General features: G+C 46.3%; 4 protein-coding genes across 8 annotated transcripts in view; 3 read left to right on the forward strand and 1 right to left on the reverse strand.

The window, feature by feature from the left end:
• Nucleotides 1–4,077, forward strand: part of shroom2a (shroom family member 2a) — a 44,890-nt gene extending 40,813 nt beyond the window's left edge. The window contains exons 8-10 of one of the 3 annotated variants that reach the window (XM_061824291.1): nt 353–521; nt 671–943; nt 3,005–4,077. In XM_061824291.1, the coding sequence (XP_061680275.1) occupies nt 353–521; nt 671–943; nt 3,005–3,277 (715 nt within the window). In that variant the 3' untranslated portion in view covers nt 3,278–4,077. The remainder of the gene's footprint in view (nt 1–352; nt 522–670; nt 944–3,004) is intronic. The other 2 variants (XM_061824289.1, XM_061824290.1) reach the window with 2 other exon arrangements.
• A 260-nt stretch (nt 4,078–4,337) lies between these two features.
• Nucleotides 4,338–10,364, forward strand: cldn34a (claudin 34a). 2 transcript variants are annotated; one of them, XM_061824293.1, is made up of 2 exons: nt 4,338–4,428; nt 8,070–10,364. In XM_061824293.1, the coding sequence occupies exon 2, from the start codon at nt 8,139–8,141 to the stop codon at nt 8,847–8,849; it is 711 nt and encodes a 236-aa protein (XP_061680277.1). In that variant the 5' UTR covers nt 4,338–4,428; nt 8,070–8,138; the 3' UTR covers nt 8,850–10,364. The 2 variants fall into 2 exon arrangements, with proteins under 2 accessions (XP_061680277.1, XP_061680276.1); XM_061824292.1 differs by lacking the exon at nt 4,338–4,428 and adding an exon at nt 4,747–4,881.
• A 4,153-nt stretch (nt 10,365–14,517) lies between these two features.
• LOC133503170 (putative claudin-24) lies at nt 14,518–16,478 on the reverse strand. The gene has a single exon (XM_061824457.1). The coding sequence runs from the start codon at nt 15,935–15,937 to the stop codon at nt 15,290–15,292; it is 648 nt and encodes a 215-aa protein (XP_061680441.1). The 5' UTR covers nt 15,938–16,478; the 3' UTR covers nt 14,518–15,289.
• Nucleotides 16,479–16,669: 191 nt separating this feature from the next.
• The window catches only part of wwc3 (WWC family member 3), a 38,688-nt gene continuing 32,390 nt past the window's right edge, over nt 16,670–22,967 (forward strand). The window contains exons 1-2 of one of the 2 annotated variants that reach the window (XM_061824452.1): nt 16,670–16,800; nt 19,976–20,537. In XM_061824452.1, coding sequence (XP_061680436.1) covers nt 20,380–20,537 — 158 coding nt within the window. In that variant the 5' untranslated portion in view covers nt 16,670–16,800; nt 19,976–20,379. Of the gene's footprint in view, nt 16,801–19,710; nt 20,538–22,967 lie in introns of those variants that run through there. The other variant, XM_061824451.1, reaches the window with a different exon arrangement.

Here is a 22,967-nt window from a genome sequence, read left to right on the forward strand (position 1 = left end):
GCTTTTAGCGCGCCACTAGCGTTAAACTCTTTCTGTGTACCGTCTTTCTTTGTAAATACCCCGTGTTTCAATGTGGGCAGTTGCGGCTTTTACACGGCTGCGGCCTACGCATGTACCAAACGGTATTTCCTATACAAATGCACTCGGTGAGGCTCGTAACCAGGTGCGCTCTGTATGCCGGGAAGTATATAGCTCAAGAAATAGCGTGCTAAAAAAATTCATGGAGTGATTACGGAGTGAAAGATTCAATGTCAAGATTTTTTTCTGTTGTTCACTAAAAATGGGTTAATATAGACTATATAATTGGCCAAAGTTATGATTTAATGATAATAATTTCATGATCACATTTCAGGGAGAAGGAGGACAGCATGGCATCGGTCGCCATGGTGACCAGCTCCGCGTACTACAGCACGTCGGCCCCCAAAGCCGAGCTCCTCATCAAGATGAAAGACATGCAGGAGCAAAACGAGGACTACGACGACTCTGAGGACGAGCTGGACTTGGATCTGGCCAACAAGAAGGTAGGGACCGGAGGTTTCAGACCCGAGCCCTGGCTGTAGAAATGCAGTAGATGGCAGAAGTCTTGACGAAGTCAAGATCGTGTGTGTGAAAATGTATTTTAAGTAAATGAACTCCCGTGACATCGAACATTGCATTTGATCCGGCGCAGCAAGAACTGATGGACAGCCTGAGCAAGAAGCTGCAGGTCCTGCGCGAGGCCCGCCAGAGCCTGCAGGAGGACATGTTGGACAACAACGCGCTGGGAGACGAGGTGGAGGCCCGGGTCCAGCAGGTGTGCAAGCCCAACGAGCTGGACAAGTTCCGCATGTTCGTGGGCGACCTGGACAAGGTGGTGAGCCTGCTGCTGTCGCTGTCGGGCCGCCTGGCCAGGGTGGAGAACGCCCTCAACAGTCTGGACCAGGACGCCGCGCCCGAGGAGAGAGTACGTACCCAACCAGAGGGCGCGGGAGTTCTCTGGAAATCCCCGGTTTTTAGATCTCGGGACTTGCTCGGCTAAGACCGTTGAAAGATTCCACTTGACTCGGACTCGGACTCGAACTCGACAAATCCTGTATTGCGTTTACAGTAGAAAATCTGAAAGATGATTGAACCAATAACCAAATCGACGGTACGACTTCGCATCGGTAATGACGTGTTTCCGGGATCTCCTCTTCCGGTCCGGCTTCAGTCGCCGAAATGTAACCCTGATCGTCACGGCACGTGGTTGGCTACAAAACGTGGAAAGATTTTACCAAACTGGTAGCAAGGTTTCCATAACTGAAATCAAACCTAAAGTGAAGTCGAACAATCCGATTTTTGGGAGCCTGATTATGATTATCCCATTTTACGCTATGGACCAACTATGCTATGGAAACACCGGATAAAACCGGCCGTTGTCGAAGGAAAACGTATATAAACACACACACACACACACATCAAACGTCCCCGTTTTCGAACAAGTCGGTTTTCGAGTGAAAATATCGAGATTTTTTTGCTTGTTTTCAAACGAAAATTGGTATTTGAACGCCACAGTAAAAACCCGGAAATAACGTATTGCGCGCGGCCAGACCAGCTGACCCACGGCGCGGTTTGTTATTGTCAATTCGAACGCATAAAAAAAAAAAAAAAAAACGTCAATGACATCACGCACGTGGCGCAACTAGCGCACTTTTATTCTGTCTGTACACAGACGTGTCCCCGTAGTGACTTGTTTTTCTACCGTATTAACCCCCAATCATGGCTCCAAAGAAGGGAAGTTGCTTGTTTGAAATTATTCTTTACTTTTATTAATAAAAAAAAGGTTTGCAAGGCCGGGGGCCGAGTCGCTACAGATACGGCGATGCGCTCCCAGTCTAGCGTACATTTTAAACAAAAAATAAATATATTTCTTGAATTATTTTATTTATATAAAGTATTTAAACTATATTTCTACGATACAGTTTATCAGGAAAAGCTAAAAAGAAATGCTTTAAAAAAACCTAATTTATTTTAGGCTTGGAACGCATTATTTCTTTTTCCATTCATTGTAATGGGAAACATCGATTCGGTTTTTGAACAAATCACTTTTCGAACCGTTTTGTGGAACGGATTATGGTCGAGAACAGAGGCATCACTGTATTTGTTCTGTGAATCCAACTAATTAACCAAAGTGTAGCGCAAAGTGCCTAAAATGTGATTGTGTGTTGTGACCGAACAGAGTGCATGTCTTGACTAATGACTTATCGTAATTTCCAGCCTATAAACCTTTTTATGCGGTGATGCGGCTAATTTGTGGATTTTTTCTAACGGCCGCAAGGCGGCACTCGAGGGGAAAAGGTAAGAGTGAGACCGGTGGAATATATGTGCCGAGGTAGTGACTTTTACCGGTCCGGGCCGGCCCTGTTAGCACTGCTCTACCGTGTTACTGCCGTGTCTCAGTCATTTTTACCGGTGTTTTTTTTTCTTTTCTTTTTTTTTTTACCGGCCCTGATAGCGTGGCGCTACCGTTAGCGTTAGCGTGGCGGCACTAGCATTAAACTCTCTGTGTACTGTCTTTCTTTGTAAATATCACCGATAGGTTTTATTTTACCCGACCCTGCTAGCTTTAGTGCGGCGCTTGCGTTAGCACCAGCGTTACCGCCACACTAGCGTTAAACTCTTTCTGTGTAACGTCTTTCTTTGTAAATATCTCGTGTTTCAAAGTGGGCACTTGCGCCTTTTACACAGGTGCGGCGTATGTACGTACCAAATGGTATTTCCTTTACAAATGTACCGGGTGAGGTTTATAACCAGGTGCGCTCTGTAGGCCGGGAATTACGGTAGTTATTAAACCAATTACTAGACTTGACTTGATTTTTGAATTTAGTGTGGATGTGCTTGACTTCCGCCACGCTAACTTGGGACTCGCTTGAAATTTCGTCTTTGCGCAAACGGTATATGAGTTCCTCGCACCTGTAGCATAACCCCCTCCCTGACCGATGTCCCATCGAATGGATCTTAGCTGACATTTCTCTCCCCCCTCCAGCGCACTCTGACGGAGAAGCGCAAGCTACTGATCCGGCAGCACGAGGACGCCAAGGAGCTGAAGGATAACCTGGACCGCCGCGAGCGGACCGTCTACGACATCCTGGCCAGCTACCTGCCCGAGGACGGCATGGCCGACTACGAGCACTTTGTCAAGATGAAGTCGGCGCTTATCATCGAGCAGCGCAAGCTGGAAGACAAAATCAAGCTCGGCGAAGAGCAGCTCAAGTGCCTGCTGGACAGTCTGCCCATCGAGCAGCGCTTGGCCTTTTGAGGTGCTTGGAGTGCACCTCGCTGTCCACCGGGGGCCGCCAGAGACTAAAGTATTTCCCCCCCGTCGGCCCGGCGGAGCTCCCTTGAAAGAAAAAAAAATGCTGCTTGCTCATGGGCACCCGCGTCGAATACAGTGAACCCCTGTTTATCGTGAGGGGTACGTTGCCGACCCACCGACGATATGGAACATTCCATGATATCAAGAGACCGTGCAAAAAAAAAAAAAACAAATTTTCCCTCCCTGGCAGATTAAAAAAAAAAAAAAAAAAAAAAAAAAAAAAATGGGGTGCCTTGAGATACAAGTGCCCCAACCTGAGAATTTTTGGGAGATTTGAGCCGTCATTCAGACAATTTTTCATTTCTTATTTTTATTTGATTTTTTGCTTTGAGGCTTCAAGACGCTGTTTAGTGAGTACCACTCCCAGTAAAACAAAATCCAAAACGGAATTTCACGTCGCGTGTTCAAAACAATCCCACAGCTCTGCCTGGCTAATGCACGCACGCAATGCAAAATGCCATAGACGGGCTAATGAATATCGACAGTGGTGTTATAATTCATGAAACAACAGATATTTGATCAACACATAGGCAGACAATACAACAAACCAGCAATACTCACAGGCTTATATTTTTTATCCTATGAGGAAAAAATGACTAATGTTACAATCATCTCTGACACTATTCGTGACACTTCGCTTGTGCCTGCAATGCATGACACTAAATTTGCCTGTGCACTGTAAAAACATAAAAAAAATAAAAAATCCACGAGGCAAGGATGCAAAAAAAAAAAAAAAAAAAATGGCGATACACCGGTGGTTCACTGTATTTTTTTTTTTTTTTTAGTAATTTATTGTAGCCTTTGGGCCTTTTTTTGGGGGGGGGGGCTTTTTTTTTTTGTTTGTTTTTGCGGTCGGAGCCGCCACGTGACCTCGACATCACCACTATTTATCAACGTCTCACGGCACGCATTTCTTTATTTGTAATTTTTTTTTTTTTTTTGTCAACGGTCAGTGGCCTTGAAGTGAGTCCCCCCCTCCCCCCGTTGACATTTTCGGAGAGCACTCGTCCACGCAGGAGACGCACTTGACATTCAGCGACAAGTCGGCTGCCCGCCGCGCCGTCGCCGACGTCCTCCCGAAGTCGTCGGTTGTTGTATGTTACGAAGACTTTTTATAACGTTTCCTGTGATTTTTGCTGTTTTTTTTTTTGTTTTTTTTTTTTTTTTAGAATTGCACGGCGAGCCGGCTCAAAGCGTCCCACGGGGGTGTGTACGTTTCCCACTTTCGAGGCTTATCGTGCGCGACATTTTCACTCAGACATTAGCCGTCACATAAGCATTGCCCGACCTGCTTGAAGATTAAATCCAATTGTCCCCCAAAAATGTTTTATTTAATTTTTTTTGGATTGTGTTGCATTTTTCCAGGCCTCGGGCTCATCCGCGTCACTCATTAACGCAGCCAAGCCCTGTCGGGCCGCTGATAGCGTGACGGTCGCGCGGACGTCCTTCCCGGTTGCGACGTGCGCTCGCTGCCGTCAGGACGTCGTTAGCTTCTCTTCGTGAGATGCAGACGTTTGGGGAATTTAACGCCGAACGGAACCGCACAGGTAACCTGCGTGTAAAACTTTTTGTGGCGCGCGCGTGTTTGTTGTAAGAGTGGATCCACCATCTAATAAGAGCCAATACAGAAAATTCGGAATCAATACACCAGCATAAATATTTGATACTCCAATGAATCCTCTCTTATGATACAGTATCAATACACCGGCATCAAATTTCAATATTGCATTGTGTCAGGACTGCACGGTGGATCAGCTAGTGCAGCGTTGGCCTCACAGTTCTGAGGACCCGGGTTCGATCCTGACCCCCCCCCATGTCTGGAGTTTGCATGTTCTTCCCATGCCTACCTGGGTTTCCTCCAGGTGCTCCGGTTTCCTCCCACATCCCCAAAACATGCAACATTAATTGGACGCTCTAAATTGCCCGTAGGTGCGATCGTAAGTGTTTGTCTCGATGTGCCCTGCGATTGGCTGGCGAGCGGTTCAGGGCGTACCCCGCCTCCTGCCGGTTGAAAGCCGGGAGAGGCTCCAGCACTCAGCCGCGACCCACGTGAGGATAAGCGGCAAAGAAAATGGATGGATGGATGGCAATGTGTCGGTAATTTCAGAATGTGGTATAACTACAGGAAGTGTTTTATCGCTTATGAATACAGTTGTGTCACGAATTGATATTGCGATACGCCAGAATCAAGTCATATATATATTTTTTTAAGTGTCATCATTCTAAAAACATCTTTCAATGGATCAGTTATCAGTAATAAAAACTGATATGGCTTTTTATGCTAATGTGATTCCATACGATGCAGTATTGTTAAAGTATTCCTTCGTTTGCGCACGGGAGACGTCACTTCCTGTTTTTGAGTCATGTGACTCGCCAAAATGGCGGCGCCCGTGAAAATTCCTTAATTGCCGATAAAAACCTCAAAATTTCAAGGTACAGTACATATGGCGTGACCTATCGGATTAAGGCTTTTCATTGTTCAGTGAAGTATCCCTTTAATGTGCAGACTGTGATACAGTATTAATACAGCGGCATCAAATTTTAATGTGGCGATTTATATCAATCTACTTACTGTTACAGTGGCATAAATCTTTTTAGCAAAACACTCTTTTATCAAGGATTCGGAGCAAACCTTTTTATATTGGCAGCAAAAAGACGTAACATTTATTGAGAGACCTTTTTGAAAGTATTCCCTAGCACCTGTTCTGCTAAATCCGCTAGCTTGATGCTAACATAACACAAAATACATGGGACAGGTTAGTAGATATTCACAAAATAATTTTATGCAGCATCACATACAAAGTGTACAAAATTACTTGCAAGCATATCTTTTGGATTGACACTTCACATATTTACAGCACTGCGGTAGCGAAGAATTCAAGTTGCTTGCACAATCGCTCTGCCTTGGTCAGGTGACATTGTCCACGAATAAGTTTTTGGCCCGCACTTGACATCACGGCCATTTTTAAACATGTGACGCTGGCATTTTGTGGTCAACTTGTCGGCCTCTTTCATATCATCATCATCATCATTCCGCGTTTCATCAAGACTTCCTGGTATGAAATCTTGCTCAACTAAATGGGAATCCACCCATTTTCTTAGCTGCTTATCCTCACAAGGGTCGCAGGGAGTGCTTAGAGCCTAACCCAGGTGTCAGCGGGCGGGGTACACCCCGAACTGGTCGCTAGCCAACTGCAGGGCACATAAAGACAAACACAATCGCACCTATGGACAATTTAGAGTGTCCAATTAATTTTGCATGTTTTTTGGATGTGGGAGGAAACCGGAGTGCCCGGAGAAAACCCGCGCGGGCACGGGGGAGAACTTGCAAACTCCACACAGGCGGGGCCGGGATCGAACCCGGGACCGCAGAACTGCGAGGCCAACGCTTTCCAGCCGTGCCGCCTTTTTTTTTTTAAAGGACACAGAAGGTCAAATCTAACTACGTTGTTTGAGGGAAAGAATGTTGAATATTCCACGAATCTTCATGTGAGCATATGCGGCCTTTCTCATTTCACCCGTAAAAGTTGAGATTTTCCTTGCCCAAATATTCACGATATTAAGTGGATGTTATGTTATTATAAAATGCTTTTTGGTCATGACAGGGAGGACATTTTCAGTTCACGTTAAGCACCGAACGAGCACAAGCTGACCCTTCGCTGACGTGATACATTTGGCGAGTTGCGTAACAAATACATGTTGAATTTCTGAACGTTTTTTAGACAAATCGTGGACATGTTCGGCTTGACAATATCCAACTGCACACAAATGGCAAACTGACTCATTTTGCCCAATAACTTGCTGTGAGCAATAAAAGTACGGAAAATGTTTTGATATCGTTTGACTAATTATTACAAACTGCAGTGCTTGTGATTATGCCAAAAATCGAGTACATCTAATCAAAAGGGTATCAAATGAAAACCATATTTGAAAGGGTGCTGGTATGTGCGCAAGTGTTTGGCAACATCATAAGAGTTTCATTATTTTTGTTACATTTTCATGCTGCGGTTCTGATAGGAAAACCGGAGGCGCTTTACCGCTGGAAAGAATTCCATCGGACAGAAAAAAAAAAAAAACTGCGGTGAAAGCAATTGTCATACATTCCTTTAAGAGTCGCATATTTTTATATTTTGGATTTTTTTGTACTGAGCCTAAAAATTGAAAAACAAAAACTGGCATTTTTTTTGTGTGTGTTTTCTTGGGCTATCGAAGCGTGATTACATATTTTTCCAGTCAAGGCTTCTGACAATCGTCTGATGCAGTGCTTCCAAAACTTTTTGGGTTAGGGTTAGAAACCTCCCCCCCCCCCCACCCCCTTACTACTGGCCCCCCAGTTTGAAAACCATTGGTCTAATCAATTACCGCACCTGGTGATAAGCCTCGGTACACAGAGTTGAACGCTACTGTGCTAATGCTAATGCAGCGGCGCTAACGTTAACGCGGCGGCGCAAATGCTAACGTCGGGGTGCTAATTGCTAGTGCGGTGGCGGTAACACTAACTAGCGGGGCGGCTGTGAAAAAAGTTACGGTGCTCAAGTATTCGACGCATTATCAAGCGCAGTCGCCCGTCTTTTCTGCGTCCTATCCTCAAATATCTGTGACTTTGAGCGTGTATGGCTTTAAAAGGCCCTGGTCATCACCTAGTGAGTGACGCGGGTGTCAGCGAATGAGAATGTTAGCCGTAAAGCACCCATCATACAGAAAATGTTTGTATTCATGCGTGCACTTGTCCCAGGATCCGAGGCCAAATTCTACTTAGTGAGGGGAAACGGGAGAAACGGTGACCCTTGACCTCATCGTCACGATGCAGTTCCTGGCGCACACGGCCCACTGGCAGTTTGCGGGCCTGCTAACCGGCTGCCTGGGGTGGATCCTCACCATGGCCACGGCGGGCACGGACGAGTGGCGCCTGTGGCACGTGGACCCCGAGAACCGGACGGCCGTCATCACCTCGGGCGTGGCCTGGGTGGGCATCTGGCGGGCCTGCTTCCACAGCCACGCCACGCCCGAGATGGAGAACTGCCAGAGCATGGGCGTCTCGGACGGCTTTGTCCCGCCGGAGATCCGGGCGGCGCAGGTTCTGCTGGTGTCGGCCGCGCTGGGCGGCCTGGCCGGCAACGCCGCCGCGGTCGAGGCGGTCAGGCGGGTCTACTTCTCCATCGGGGATCGCGGCGGCGTGCGTGCGGCCTTCGTCCTGGCGGGGGCGCTCTATCTCCTGACGGTGGCGCTGGTCCTGGTGCCCCTGTTGTGGAACATGAACTCCGTTTTGAACGACGACGCCATCCCCTTCCCGCCCCGCTTCAGGCTTCCCGCGGCCCCCGCCGGCCAGAGAGTTGGCGCGGCCGTCGGGGTGGGCTTCGTGGCCGCCGTCCTCATGCTCATCAGCGGGCTGCTGTTTCTCAGCTACCAACACGTGTGGAAAACCCTCCGACCCGAGCTGCCCAGACGGAGAGTGCCGGCGGAGGACGAGCGAGCCAGGGATAATCCCGCTTTCCGTGCTGATCACGAGTTGTGAACACGTATCAAACAATAACTTCAACAAAACCTTCAGTCGGGTTCCAAAATGAAAAACGTTGGTACAGATCAGTATCATGATTGGCTATGAAAGGAGGACTAGCCGAAAGGCTCAATTGTTCACAAGCGATCTCGTTGGAATGTCCGGCGACGTACAATTGCAAAGAATTTCGGGATTTCTTTAGCTACAATTCATAACAGAATCCAAAAATTCTGAGAATCTGAAGAAAAGCGACACTGAATCTCCGTGACCTTTGATCCCTCAGTCGTGGGTGCATTACCGTCTGGACTGCTATCAACGCCGAGTTCAAAACCCAAGCATCACCCATGGTTTAGAGGGCGTGGTAGGGGCCGCGTCTGCGAAGGTTGCTGCCATCCAAGCAATGTGCCTTACAGGGACGTCGCTGCTTATTTCAGCAAAGACGTTGCCGAGTCGCATCTTGCGTTTACAACGGATCTAGCGCTGTCGTAAGACCGCGAGTACTAGTTTGGCCTGCCGCCAGTCCCGACCCACTGAAAATGTGTGCAGGACCGAAGAAGAACTTGAAAGAAGTGCACCTGAAAAGCTCAAACGGCGAAGCGTCCTCAGTTCCCAAAAGCTCATCGAGTGTTGTTAAAATGGAGGATGATGTAACGCCGTTGTAAACATGGCCGCCTCTCAGATTTATTAGAAGGTGTTGCAGGTAGTAAATTTGTGAATATTTAAAAAACCAACCCAAAAAAGTTGTTCAATTTGAATATTAAATATTTTGTCTTTGGATTTGCAAATTGTTGAATTTTATTTTTTTTACACAATGTTCCAACTAAATTGGATTTTGTACTGTATTGTAGAAATATATTTGTCGCATAATACTGACTAAACCCACCAGATTTGATACTAGTAGCAAGGAGGTAGTACTAGTAGATATTTGATAATAGTAGCAGCATGATTTACAAGCACCCCATTTCCAAGTTATGTCGACTGGTCAATTTTTTTTTTTTTTTTTTGTGGGGTGGGGGGGTGATTTTATTTTATTTGTGTTGCGAATTGTATTTTTACCATACAAAATTGGTACAACAGCATCAAATCTTTATCTTTTCTGTATCCGTAAAGTTTCAAATATTGATTTTTGCTGCGCATCGTGTAATCATTTATTGCCATTTGGTATCAATACACCAGCATAAAGTAGCGAACTTGCGCTGCATTGTCATATTTTGATTGTGTATCGATGCACAAATAATACAGTACCATTTTTATTTTTGCCTTTGGATTTCATCTTCGTATTTTACAATACAACATTGAGACAACAGCATCAAATATTTTATCTTCTGATTCTGTATCAATGCATAATTGATCAAATATTGATTTTGCTGTGCATTGTATCATCATTTATTATTGGTTGCAATCAATACACCAGCATGAAGTAGCGACTTTGCGCTGTATTGTCATATTTTGATGGTGTAATAATATGCAGTACAAATAATACAGTCCCATTTTCATTTTTGCCTTTGCATTGCATCTTCGTATTTTACTATTCAGCATGGTTTAAAGTTGACATTTTGATGACTTGTCCTCTATTATTATTATTATTTATGTATTTATTTTTAAATACAGTACCAGTACACCATCATCGAGTATCAGTTTCATCGATGCAGTACTTTTCAGGCACACCGAATGCAGTAACGGATGTTTTGAGGCATGTCGGTGGGTCAGCTTGACAATGCCAGTTTGGACGTGGGAGGAGGCGGACACGTGAGATTTTTTTGGGGGGGAGGGAAGAGGGGGAGCTCCGGGCGAGATGAAAAGGGAAGAGTGTGGTGTGTGGTGGTGGTGGGGGGGGGGCACTCAGGGAGGGGGGGGGATGGCAACACAAAAGGCCGTTGAGCCGCCGTCAGAAACACAAGTTCAGCACGAGTGGCCCTCGAGTGGCGCTCGGAGCGGTGGAGGAAGAGAAATTCTCAAAAGTGAAGGAGCACAACGTTCTCGGTTCCATATTCTCCCCCTGCCCGCCCCCAGCAAACCCCCCCCCCCACCACTTTTCTTTTTTTTTTTTTTTTTTTTTTGCAGATAAGGCCGACATGACTTGTCGTTCTTATCTAATCGGCTGCGTCGTTTATCAGCAGAGCAACGCCGAGCGCTTTATTTAATGGAAGCAGCCGGCCGACGTGGACAAGAGGAACAGGATGTAACTGAGACTCAAAAAATACATTTTTTTTTCCCCAAATGTGCGTAAACGCGAAGCTTCACAAAAGATCAACAATTAAAGTGAAAGAAAAGAAAGCCAATAGTGCAACTTTTTCAGGCTTCTGCTAGAAAAGCAAAGTGTCTGAAAAAGCCTACTAGAACATCTGAAGTTGATTCGGGGGCTAATCAGAGGCTATTAAAATGGTCGCAAGTGTGTGTGTGTTCCATTATGCATGAGGTGGAATATTCCACAAAATGACATTTTTAAAATGCCAAATACCTTTTTATGAAGGAAATGTTTCATTTCAGCGCATATATATATATATATATATATTAAAAACATGTGTTTAAATGAAACATTTGTTTCATAAAAAGGTAGGTCCTGTGACCCTCGTGAGGATAAGCGCCAAAGAAAATGGATGGATGGATTTTAAAAATGTAATTTTGTAGAATATTCCAGCTCATGTGTACTTGTACACACGGCACATATATATATATATATATATATATATTAAAAAAATCCAAATACATACCTTACAGTCAGACTTATTCATATTAAATATCATTCTGCGTAGACCTTTGACCAGGCTTCTCTTTATGATGATTATGAAATTTATATTATCCCAAAAACTTTCCTCGTCGTCGCCGGTTGTGACGCAGTCCGACGCCAGATTTGTGGCGCGATAAAAGCGCGGCCGCCCTCTGGACCCCGACGGACGCGATAGCGAGCGGTTATCGTCGTATCAAAACTTTTTATCGTTTCATCTTTTACGGCTGGCTTTAGTGTCCACGCAAAGATAAAAAACGCTGATTACAGCGCTCGGTTTTCGTGGACGCTTTTAAGAGGGTCGTCGTAGGCTGTGGCGCAGGACTCGAGTACATTTTTCAGCTATGTGTATTTTTTGTTCCAGATCTATGTACTTTGTATACATCATTTACTTTTTTCAACAGATAATAACGATGTTAGAACGTAAAAACGTTGTAAATGACCATTTTTACATATATCCGGTGTCTCTTTAGCTTACTAGCAAAGCTGGCTAAGTACGTATGATGTGAAGGTTTTATGTAAATTTTAGCAAATACATTTCTGACCAGAGTGAAATTAAATAACCAACGACGAGCTAATGCTAGCTACGAGCTAACGCTAGTCGCGAGCTAACACTAGTGACGCGCTAACGCTAGCGACGAGCTAACGCTATCGAGGCCTACAATGGACCTCAAGGAGGACGACAACAAGGACACTTACCAACCATTGAGAGTGAAATTAAATAACCAACGACGAGCTAACCCTAACCGGACAAGCCGAAAGAAAAGGAAGACCTTAACGATATGATGCCCACGTGAAATTTTATGGGATGTTTTCACTCACGTTTTCCTTTCCCCAGAAAACAACATCAAGTCCCTCCTCAAATTCAAAATCTTAACCAGGGCTTGTTTTTGTCCACTTATGCAAACGCAATGACTGATTTTTATTTATTTTTTGTTTTAACGTTTGTCCATTTCATTCAAACTTCACTCAAGTATTTGCACTTCTACTTAAGGATCGCGTGGGAGTACCTTTTCCCGCCTTTGATTTGAGGACTTAATTCTTCCAGCAGCTTTTATTTGTTTGTGTTCCAGTCGCTGTTAGCGGGAGGCCATTTTCAGGGTCGGCAAAGGGTCTTAATAATCCAAAAGTCGTGTTTGCGTGTCTTGCTCCCCCACAGCCAAACCGCAGCGGGGAAGACGTCCAATTTGAGAGGGAGATGTCAATTTTGCAGTCAGAAAGATCCTCCGTGGTCACATTATACTCCAAACAATACACTCAATAACTTTTTTTTTTGTAGTTGATCTCGTACAGAAGCGTATTGCTGTCACCCCCCCCCCGCCAAAAAAAATCGCTATCACATTAGAACGTGATATTTCACGTTCTAATGTGATAGTGACTTATAACGTGATGTTTCACGTTATAATGTGGTGAATTACACATTATAACGTGAATCATATCACATTATAATGTGAAATGTTTCATGTTATAACGTGAGATGAACGTGTTATAACATGTAATTTATCACATTATAACATGAAACATCACGGTAACAACTAAGCTGGAGCCTATCCCAGCTCGCTTCGGGCGAAAGGCAGACTACACCCTGAACTGGTCGCCGGTCAGTCGCAGGGCAGATATCGACAACAACACTGAGTGGGAATCGATATCGATATGACCCCCCCCCCCTCCCCATTCACACAAAACACGAGTTTTTTTTTTTCATCCTTTCCATTCAAGTCAACTACTAGCTACTCGCCTTCCTGTTGCCTGTTGTTTATTAAAAACATTTTAAAAATGGCCAATTAGCTTCCTCTCATTAGAAAGAAGCCCCCCCCCCCCCCCCAATGAAAACTAGCGTGTTGAGCCTCGGGGTACAGCGGCACACGTGCTGCGTGTTCCCGCGACCGCCGTCTTCCAGTCAGGCCGCGGCCTCCCGCCGCTCGGCCAATTTGTGTAATTAAGTGAAAAGGGTGGGTTGGGGGTTCGCGGGACCGGGGGGGGGGTTGGGGGTTCGACCTCCTCCGCATTCTTCGCAGTGCGCGTCGCCCATTAAGGCGTTCATTAAACGCAGCTTAACTCGGCCGGCGAGCAGGAAACGCGGTGGAATTAACGTCACGCTGCGTTTCCACAGACAAAACAGACGGCGGGACCCGAGCGGCCGGCGGCCAATCGGAAGAGGCGGGACGCACTGCTTCTCAAACTGGGGTCCTCGGAACCTTCTGGGGTCCGCCGGAAAATGACGCGAACCGTTTTAGGAACGCATCCTCTTGATACGGGACCAAAAATGCTTTAATGACATGTGTCACTCGGTTGTCTTGTTGGCGGCGCTCCAGCTGAAAGTGTGTATTATATCCACCCATCCATCCATTTTTCTTAGCTGCTTATCCTCACAAGGGTCACGGCGAGTGCTGGAGCCTTTTTCTACGGGCACTCCGGTTTCCTCCCACATCCCCAAAAACACGCAATATTAATTGGACACTCTAAATTGCCCCTAGGTGTGATTGCGAGTGCGCCTGTTTGTTTCGATGTGCCCTGCGATTGGCTGGCGACCAGTTCAGGGTGTAACCCCGCCTCCTGCCCATTGACAGCTGGGATAGGCTCCAGCGCTCCCCGTGACGCTCGTGAGGATAAGCGGGCGAGTAAATGGATGGATGGGATTGATATTGTATAGTTTTAGCTCGAGTGCCGCCAACAAGAGAACCACACTTAAGTACCCAAAAAGTTCAAAGAGCGACCGCCATCATCTCTGATCTGATTCTTTATGGTCATTCGGCACATTAATCAAATATGAAATTTCATCTTGAGTGCCACTGAGCAAACATCCAACCTGTGTGCATATATACCCCCCCAAAAAATGGACACATGATGTTTTTGCCATATTTGCCTTTATAACCATCTTGCACATGAACAAAATTGAGCACAATATAAAGTTTTAGCCCGAGTGCAACGTAGACAACATCACATAGATGGAATTTTTACTTATCAACGGTCATCGGGGTTTTTTTTTTATGATAATTGTGCACATTAACATAGTACAACATACAGTTTTGGCATGAGCGCCCCCAAGAAAACATCCCATCGATACAGGACTAAACGCTTAAATGACTGACACACATCATCTCTATGATATGATTATTTATTATCATTCTGCATATAACAAACAAGTAAACAAACGAGTACAACATCCAGTTTTATTGGTCGCTTTACGATCAAAACATTTCAGCTCGAGTGACGCCTTGAAACCGTTCCACCGACCCAGGACTACAAAATATGAATATACCACGTATGACATCTGTGCGATATGATTCTATATGACACCAGAACTGATCCAGAACCAAAGACCATCGGCCGGATTATTTTCCATCATTCAAAACATCAAACAAATTACACGACGATACACATTTTTTTTTTAACAAATCAAAATTTAGTTTGGGTGTTTTCTGCCAAAACAAACAAAAAGGTTCCTCTAATTACACTACATAAAGAATAATTCTCATTTAAAAAATGCACATGATTTTTTTATGATCATATAGCACATAAACTACGTCGCAATATATATATATATTTTTTTAGCTCAAAACATCTCAATGATACAGGAGCAAGCATTTTATAGCAAATATGAATTTTCGACAGCAGCCTTTTTTTTGTTGTTTTTTTTAATCAATTTTGCACATCTGCGTACGTTTCTAAAGCGAAAACGAGCGCCCGTTTGCTTGGTTCTGACGTCCCCCCCCCCGGCGGTCCTGGTTCATACGTACTCGGCCCGGGCCAGCACCGTGTTCATCACCTGGTACCTCCTCTGCGGGCCGGCCGGGAGGGGCGACGCCCGGGCGGCCGAGCGCGACCCGAGCACCAGGAGGAGGCCCGCCACCACCAGGAGGAAGCCCCCCGCCCACCCGCAGAAGAGGGAGTCGCCGAACTCCCAGCGCGGCACCACGTCGGGCAGCGTGTCGTCGAAGAAGCGCACCACCGTCAGGTGGGCCACGTAGGAGACGGGGATCAAACAGAGAACCCCGGAGAGCATCCCCAGCACCCCGCCCGCCGTGCCCAACGTCCTCTTGGCGCCGTCCTCCTCGCAGCCGTTGACCAGCGACAGCCCCGGGATGGCCACCAGGAAGCCCAGGGCGCCCAAGGCCAGGGAGGCGCAGGTGAGCACGCGACCCAGCTTGAGGTCCGGGGAGAGGCCCAGGAGGCCATCGTAGGCCCGGCACTCCATCCCGCCCGTCTCCTGGACCACGCACGTCTCCCACAGGCCCAGCTCGTAGCTCTCCACGGGCAGCAGCGACGTGGACATGCTGAGCCAGCGCGGGGACACGGCCGCCCCCAGGACGCACAGCCAGGCGCCGGCGTACAGCAGCATGCCCAACAGCTCCAGGGCGCGGGCGCACTCGTCCATCGGCTCGCTCGCTGAGAGGCGCCGAGTGCCGCCCGCCGCCGGGAGGGGAGCTCGTCATCCTCGAGTGCCGGGGGAGGGGGGCGGCCCTCCTGCTCCCTGTGCCAATGGGCGGCGGGGGCAGAGCCGCTCCCAAAAAGGATTCGGAAAAGAATCGTTTCCGTTTGAGGGGGGGGGGTCGGAGCGCCGGTGTCAAACCCGAGGCCCGGGGGCCACATCATTTCATCTCCACTTCCGTCACTCTTCTTCAAATCCGTGCTCGTGTTTTGATTTGCCATAACGTTGCGCTTTGTAGACCAAGCGGGAACAACAGTCGAAAAACCCTTTGGCCGTCCGTCATTTCTCATTCGACTGGGTTGTACATTTCACGCGCAAACACAATTTGAAGCTTTCACAATCACAACGGCCCCCTGAAGGAAACCGGAAACTGTGACAAAAACGAGTTTGAGCCCCTCCTCCAGTTCAGCTGTGAAGCCGTCGTCAAGACCTCTCGCGTGTTTTCCAAATGGACTTTTCCGACTGCTGATCTTAAGCTCCGCCCCCCTTAGCTCCATTTCCCGTGTCCCACAAGCTTCCAAAATGGCGACTGAACAGAACAGGTTTGTAGTGGATTCTCTAACGCGTAATTCCAGATAATATCGCGGTATGTTTTTTGCCAAATCCGTCAGACATTGTCCAAGACAGTTCTACAGGGTGGTCAAAAACTATTTCACCCAAGGATATGTACACGGAATCAAGATTTTGGACGGAGCAGGACGCACTGTCAGAGTTACGGCGAAACGTTGGCGATCCATGCTAAAAAGTTTGATGCCTCACAAAATCCAACGGGGTAAAATAGTGGAATCGTACGGCGCATGTAAAGCAGGGTGAGTACTTTTTACTTGGAAAGATCACACATAACATCATTGTAGTCTTTAGAAGTGCGTGGGTGTATTCGTTTGACTTGGCTCGTAATGGAACCCAGTGCTCCGTCTTAAAAGTCTGATGTGATACAAATAGTCGAATAGACATTTCTCTTGCACGAAATTGCGCATTTATGTATCACTAACTCGACTCTTCGGCAGAAAACGCAACACACTTGAGGACCATTTTCTTTGTAACATGAACTTTTCCAAGCGCACACTACTGGCACCCAGCATTAGCTTGTGGGACAACATGGCGGCAGGGGCGTGTCAAGCCAAGGGGTGAAGACAATGCGGCCATCCGATTGGCTAATATTGTACGAGTGATGGACAGGTCGGAAAGGTCCATTTTGTTACGGCACGAAGAAACCGACGCTGAACTGTTTTGATCGTCATTCCGAAAGTTATGATCGGCGCATCGCGCTTTGGGGAGTTTTTTCCCCTCACGTCAGTGTTGGCACAAAACCTTCAGGCTTCTGGTAAAGCCACACCCGAAAAAAATCATGAAAAGCCGACTAGAACATCCGAGCTTCGTCAGAGGCGGTGGCATTCATTCGTGGGTTTGAATTTAGTTGGTCCCAGTTAATAAGAGGGTGTGCTCACTTGTGCAACCACACGATTTCAATTCATTTTTATCCCACCTCTGGATTAATACATTTTTCCAGCTGAACTGCACTTTCAGTGGCACGTGAATGATAAAAAAAAATACACGTTTATGTAAAAAAACAAACAGACTTGAACAAGGGGTGTGTAGACTTTTTCCAATGAAGTTGGGATTTGTAAATGTACAAAATAACACAATGATTTTTCAATTTTCACTTTTCAATCGATATTCAGATGAATACGCTGCAAAGACATTTAATGTTTTTTTTTTTTTTTTTTTTTTTTTTAGCAAGCATTTACTCGTTTCAAAATAGTAGAAACGGACAGAAAGCGGCGGCATTGTGGAAGCAGCTGTTAAAAGTGTTGGCCTCACAGTTCTGAGGTCCCGGGTTCGATCCCAGAACCGCCTGTGTGGAGTTTGCATCTTCTCCGCGTGCCTGTGTGGGTTTTCTCTGGGTGGGCAGTCCGGTTTCTTCCCACCTCCCAAAAACATGCAACATTTAATTGGACACTCTAAATTGCCCCAAGGTGTGATTGTGAGTGCGGCTGTTTGTCTGGATGTGCCCTGCGATTGGCTGGCGACCAGTTCAGGGTGTAACCCCGCCTCCTGCCCGTTGACAGCCGGGATAGGCTCCCGCACTCCCTGCGACCCTTGTGAGGATGAGCGGCACAGAAAATGGATGGGGCAATCTCGACGGCGGGGCTGCAAACGACACTGCGGAGTATTGTGTCGCGTACGCACACGCCGTAGATGAAAATGCAGAGATAAACTCCCACTTGGGGGGGGGGGGACGACAAACGCTCAGCTGACTGCTGTGACGTCACACACACACACAAACAAACAAACCAGTGGTGGGTGGTAAAAGCAAGCACAAATACTCGGTTGCTGTATTTATATTCAGCAAATTTTGCAATTGTTTATTCTTTACATTTTTCTGACCGCTTTTAACATTTCTTCCCTACATTTAAATATTACCTGTACTTTTTACTCTATAAAGGTGTTTTAAATCTGTAACATTCACGTGATAGCTGAAGATGGCAGTTGCAGAACATTTTTTTGGGGGGTGAATAACGTCCATCTATACAGTTTTTAAGCCGCTTATCCTCACGAGGGTCGCGGGAGTGCCGGAGCCTATCCCAGCTGTCGAAGGGCAGGGGGCGGGGTACACCATGAACTGGTCGCCAGCCGATCGCAGGGCACATGGAGGCATGGGGAGTTTTTTGGGGTGTGGGGTGAACGTGCAAACCCCACACAGGCGGTCAGGGATTGAACCCTGGTCCTCAGAACTGTGGCGAGGCCAATGCTTTACAGCTTCCCCACTGTGCCGCCTGTTTAAAATGTAAAAAATATATATTAATATTAAATATCTATATTAATTAGTAAAATAATGTGAAATAGATTTACAAATATTTATACGCATTTTAAAATATTAAATTAGATGTGAAATATATCATAAAAATATATTTTAAAATATTTATACGCGTCAGAGGGCACAGTTGGTAAAGGGTTCAATCCTGGACCCGCCTGTGTGGAGTTTTCATGTTCTCCCCGTGCCTGCAAGTGTGGCTTTTCTCCGGGTGGGCACTCCGCTTTCCTCCCACATCCCAAAAACATGCGACATTTATTGGACTCTCTAAATTGCCCCGAGGTGGGATTGTGAGTGCGGCTGTTTGTCTCGTTGTGTCCTGCGATTGGCTGGCGACCAGTTCAGGGTGTACCCCTCCTGCCTCCTGACCGTTGACAGCTGGGTTAGGCTCTAGCCCTCCCTGCAACCCTTGTGAGGATAAGCACAAAGCGGCAAAGAAAATGGATGGATATATACATAAAATTAAACATCAAACATACGTCTACAAATATTTGATATTATACGTGTTTTTAAAATATTAAATATATATATATATTTAAATATTTATTTGTTTTTTAAATATTAAATATTAAACATTAGATACGGCAAAGAAAATGGATGGATATATATATAAAATTAAACATTAAATATACATCTGCAAATATTTGATATTATACGTGTTTTTAACAAAATATTAAATATATATATAATAATAATATATTTAAATATTTATTCGTGTTTTTAAAACATTAAATATATATATATTTTTAAATATTTATACGTGTTTTTATCAGTTACAGTAAAAGCTTGCCTTTTTTCCCAAGTGGCTAAATGTAAAAGGAAAACTTTACGTCATAATGTGTTTAAAAAAAAAAACCCACTTAGTGTAATACTGAATGTGTACGCTAGGTGGCGGCAATGTAAAACAGGATGGAAGCCCGCAGCGTTTGGACTGGAGGGAAAACTTGTTTGTTTGGAGGAAACTTTTCAGGCCGAGTTGACGCGAACCTTTGCTTTAAATTGACGACTAACGTGGAATTGTCTGACTTCAATCCGCAGTTAATGGTGGGAGTTTAAAAAAGAAAAAACAAAGAAAGGAAAAGGAACACAAGCGCCATTCAGAAATGTCAAGTCGAGTGGCCAACTTCACAAAATTAAAAATAAATGTATATTTTTAAATCGTTTTAAAGCGGACACACGGAGAGGGAGACGAGAGAGAGGAGGGGATTGGACGGAGGAGCCCAAACTCTCCCCGCACGTCCGTCCGTTTATGCAAATCCGCCCCGAGCCCGAATTAGGACACGGAGGAATGAAACATGGTGGCGGAGGGAGCGGGCCAACATGGAGGCGAGACTGCCGTGAGAGCGCCGACGCCACCGACGCCGCCGCCGCTGCCGCCGTCGCCGTCGTCGCCCGCTTTGTGAAGCCCCAACTTTTTGCTCTTTCCTGGCGCGGGGGCCGTGATGCGGTGAGGAGCGGCGACTTGGCTGGCCTTTCCGGGGACTGAGTGAGAGGAGGCGGCCGCGACGACCACGACGACGACGACGACGACGACGAAGGAAGGCGAGAAGCAACGGGGCTGGAGCCCTCCGCGATGCCGTGGCCGGGCGGAGGCGGCGGCGGCGGCAAGCGGCGAGAGAGCTCCGAGCTCCCGCTGCCCGCCGGATGGGAGGAAGCCCGAGACTACGACGGAAGGGTGTTCTTCATCGACCACAACACCCGGCAAACTTCGTGGATAGACCCGAGAGATCGGTGAGACTCTCCCGAAACGCGCTTTTAGCATTCCCCCCCCCCCAAAAAAAAAAAAAACAAAAACAAAACAAACAAGAAATGACACGATGATGCGTTTGTCGAAAGACATTTAAACGCCACCATCATCTTCATCACTCGGTTTACTCAGCCCTCGCCTGTCTCGACTTTCCCTAAAAGTGACATTTGAAATGTTTGTTTTTCATTCACATTCCCTTCGTGTTTTTGTTTTGTTTGTTTTTGCAGCATTCCAGCATCTCTCACCTAACACTCTTGCCCCCCCCCCATTATTTTTCATTCCTAATACATCCTCTCCAACCCGACCCCAAAATTTGTGTGTGACTGGCACTTTTGTGATCGTGCGTGTGGCCGTCCAAACTTCAACTCCCAGAAATCCAGGCGAAACTATGCCAGGAATGTTGCTAAAGTTGGGCCGCTGGGAAAAGCGGCGAGGAGGATGCGCGCCTCCGCCGGGGGACTGGGAATTCACCCAGCGCCCGCTTTTCTACCGGAGGCGCGTTGTGCTTTTTCCTTTTCCACCGTTTAAAAGAATTTCCCGTTTGACTGAAACGGACCTCTCGGGGAAAACCGGACCGAAGGGTCAAACATTTGACCTTATTTCTTCTTTTGTTGAAATCAGGCCGTTTGGAGGAGGCGGTCCTGTCTCGGTGAACTTCACAGAGGAATCGATTATGTGCCGCTTCCCGCAAGCTAAGGCGGCTCGCGTTCGCCTTTGACCGACGTGATTGCGTTTGAGACACTTTGAAAGTGACTCCGAATCTTTTCCCGGCCTAGCCGATCGAGTCGTGGGCGGAGAAATCCGACGCGTTGGGTTATGTTGTGTAAATTCGACGTTGTGTACCATAATTCCCACCCTGGTTATGAGCCTCCGTACACAGAAGGAGTTTAACGCTAGCGTTAACGTGGCGCCAGCATTAGCGGGGCTCTAGTGTTAAAGTCCTTCTGTGTACCGAAGCTTGGAACAAGGTGCGCTAACGCTAGCGCCGCATCGCTGCATAAACCGCAGGGTTGAAAGCGTGTGAAAAAAGTTGCGGTTTATAGGCCGGAAATTACCGTAGATTAGCTGCGCCGTCACTGCCCGAAAAACAAAACTATTTACTTGGTCGTTTAAGTCCCTCCCTTAAAACTGTTGAGGGGAAAAACCGTAACAGTTCCTCAACAGTTTTTGCTACATCATCATCTTTTTTGTTTGTTCGGTGATTCATAGATTATCTCCAGCAGAGGAAGGCCCCGTGTCACAACCCCTCTGCTGATGTTTCAGAAAATAACGGTTAAAAAACGTACAGATGGTAAATTTATATTTTAATACCTCGTATCCGAATAGTTTGGTCTCTCTGGTGTCATCGAGTGCACGATGAAGCAACCCAGGACGTTTTATGTCGGAAAATTTTGCAAATCTGCACAGTCGAGCACGAAAAATCCCGTGCGTGAAATTTGTTACGAGTAGAAATACATAAATTATGAAAGACGTTTTTTATTTTTTAAATGTTGGTGACTGTTGTACAGCTGCACTGCTGTTGGATGGACAGATCAGAAAAACTCTGAAGTCCACTTGCTGACATACAACATAAAACCTCAAAGCGGGAAATCGTGAAAATGAGGGTGAGTTGTACTGTTGTCGGCACACCCCGCAGTAGACGCTGCGAAATCCTCACCAAGTCAAGCGTTTTCTTACAGTTTGAAAAGATCCGGCGGTTGCGTTCCCAGCGATAAATCGTAGAACAAAACGCTTTTCAGGTCGTCAAGCGTGCTAATCTTTTCCTTGAAGCCTTCCGAGTACAGAATTGACGATCGTTGACGTCAGTGAAGCTTCTCGAACTCGTGCCCAAGTTAGAGAGACAAAACGTCGTGTCGGGCAGCAGTTTGGCAAGAATGAGAAATACGCAATATGATATAGATTGCCGGTTTGTGCGTACCTGCGTTCTAGTCAAGCGACAAATGGCATTTCGTGACGTTGAGACGACGTCGGCGAGCATGCACGCTCATCAGTGTTTCTTCTGTGAAGTGGCTCGACAGGGAACTTTTTACAAAGGAAAACTTTTGGGTATTTTGCTTGTGACCTTCAAAAATATTTTGTATATATATATTTGTGTGTGTGTGTGTGTGTGTGTGTGTCCCAAGTAAAGATTAGACGTACGTTGGACTTCGCGCTTAGATGCCAGGAACCAAAATACCCAACATCACGCCGGGTACCCCCACAGTAAAAGTACCAGTACATGAACCTGTTTTGTTTTGGGCTTTGACTTTTGATGGTTTTCGAAAGATTCTTGATCCATGAAGTGGTCTCAGATCTTCATCTTGACAAAAATGTGCTAGTCAAGCCACTTCCCGCCCACTTGTAAAATCTGTCATCCATGCATTCATTCGTTATCTACCGCTTTTCCGGGTCAGGTCGCGGGGGAAGTAGCTTAA

This window comes from Syngnathoides biaculeatus, chromosome 7, assembly GCF_019802595.1.
Source record: "Syngnathoides biaculeatus isolate LvHL_M chromosome 7, ASM1980259v1, whole genome shotgun sequence".
Lineage (NCBI taxonomy): Eukaryota > Metazoa > Chordata > Actinopteri > Syngnathiformes > Syngnathidae > Syngnathoides > Syngnathoides biaculeatus.

Bases quoted from the DNA above. Each gene is read 5' to 3' on its own strand.
- cldn34a (XM_061824293.1), top strand. From the start codon at position 8,139: ATGCAGTTCCTGGCGCACACGGCCCACTGGCAGTTTGCGGGCCTGCTA.
- LOC133503170 (XM_061824457.1), bottom strand. From the start codon at position 15,937: ATGGACGAGTGCGCCCGCGCCCTGGAGCTGTTGGGCATGCTGCTGTAC.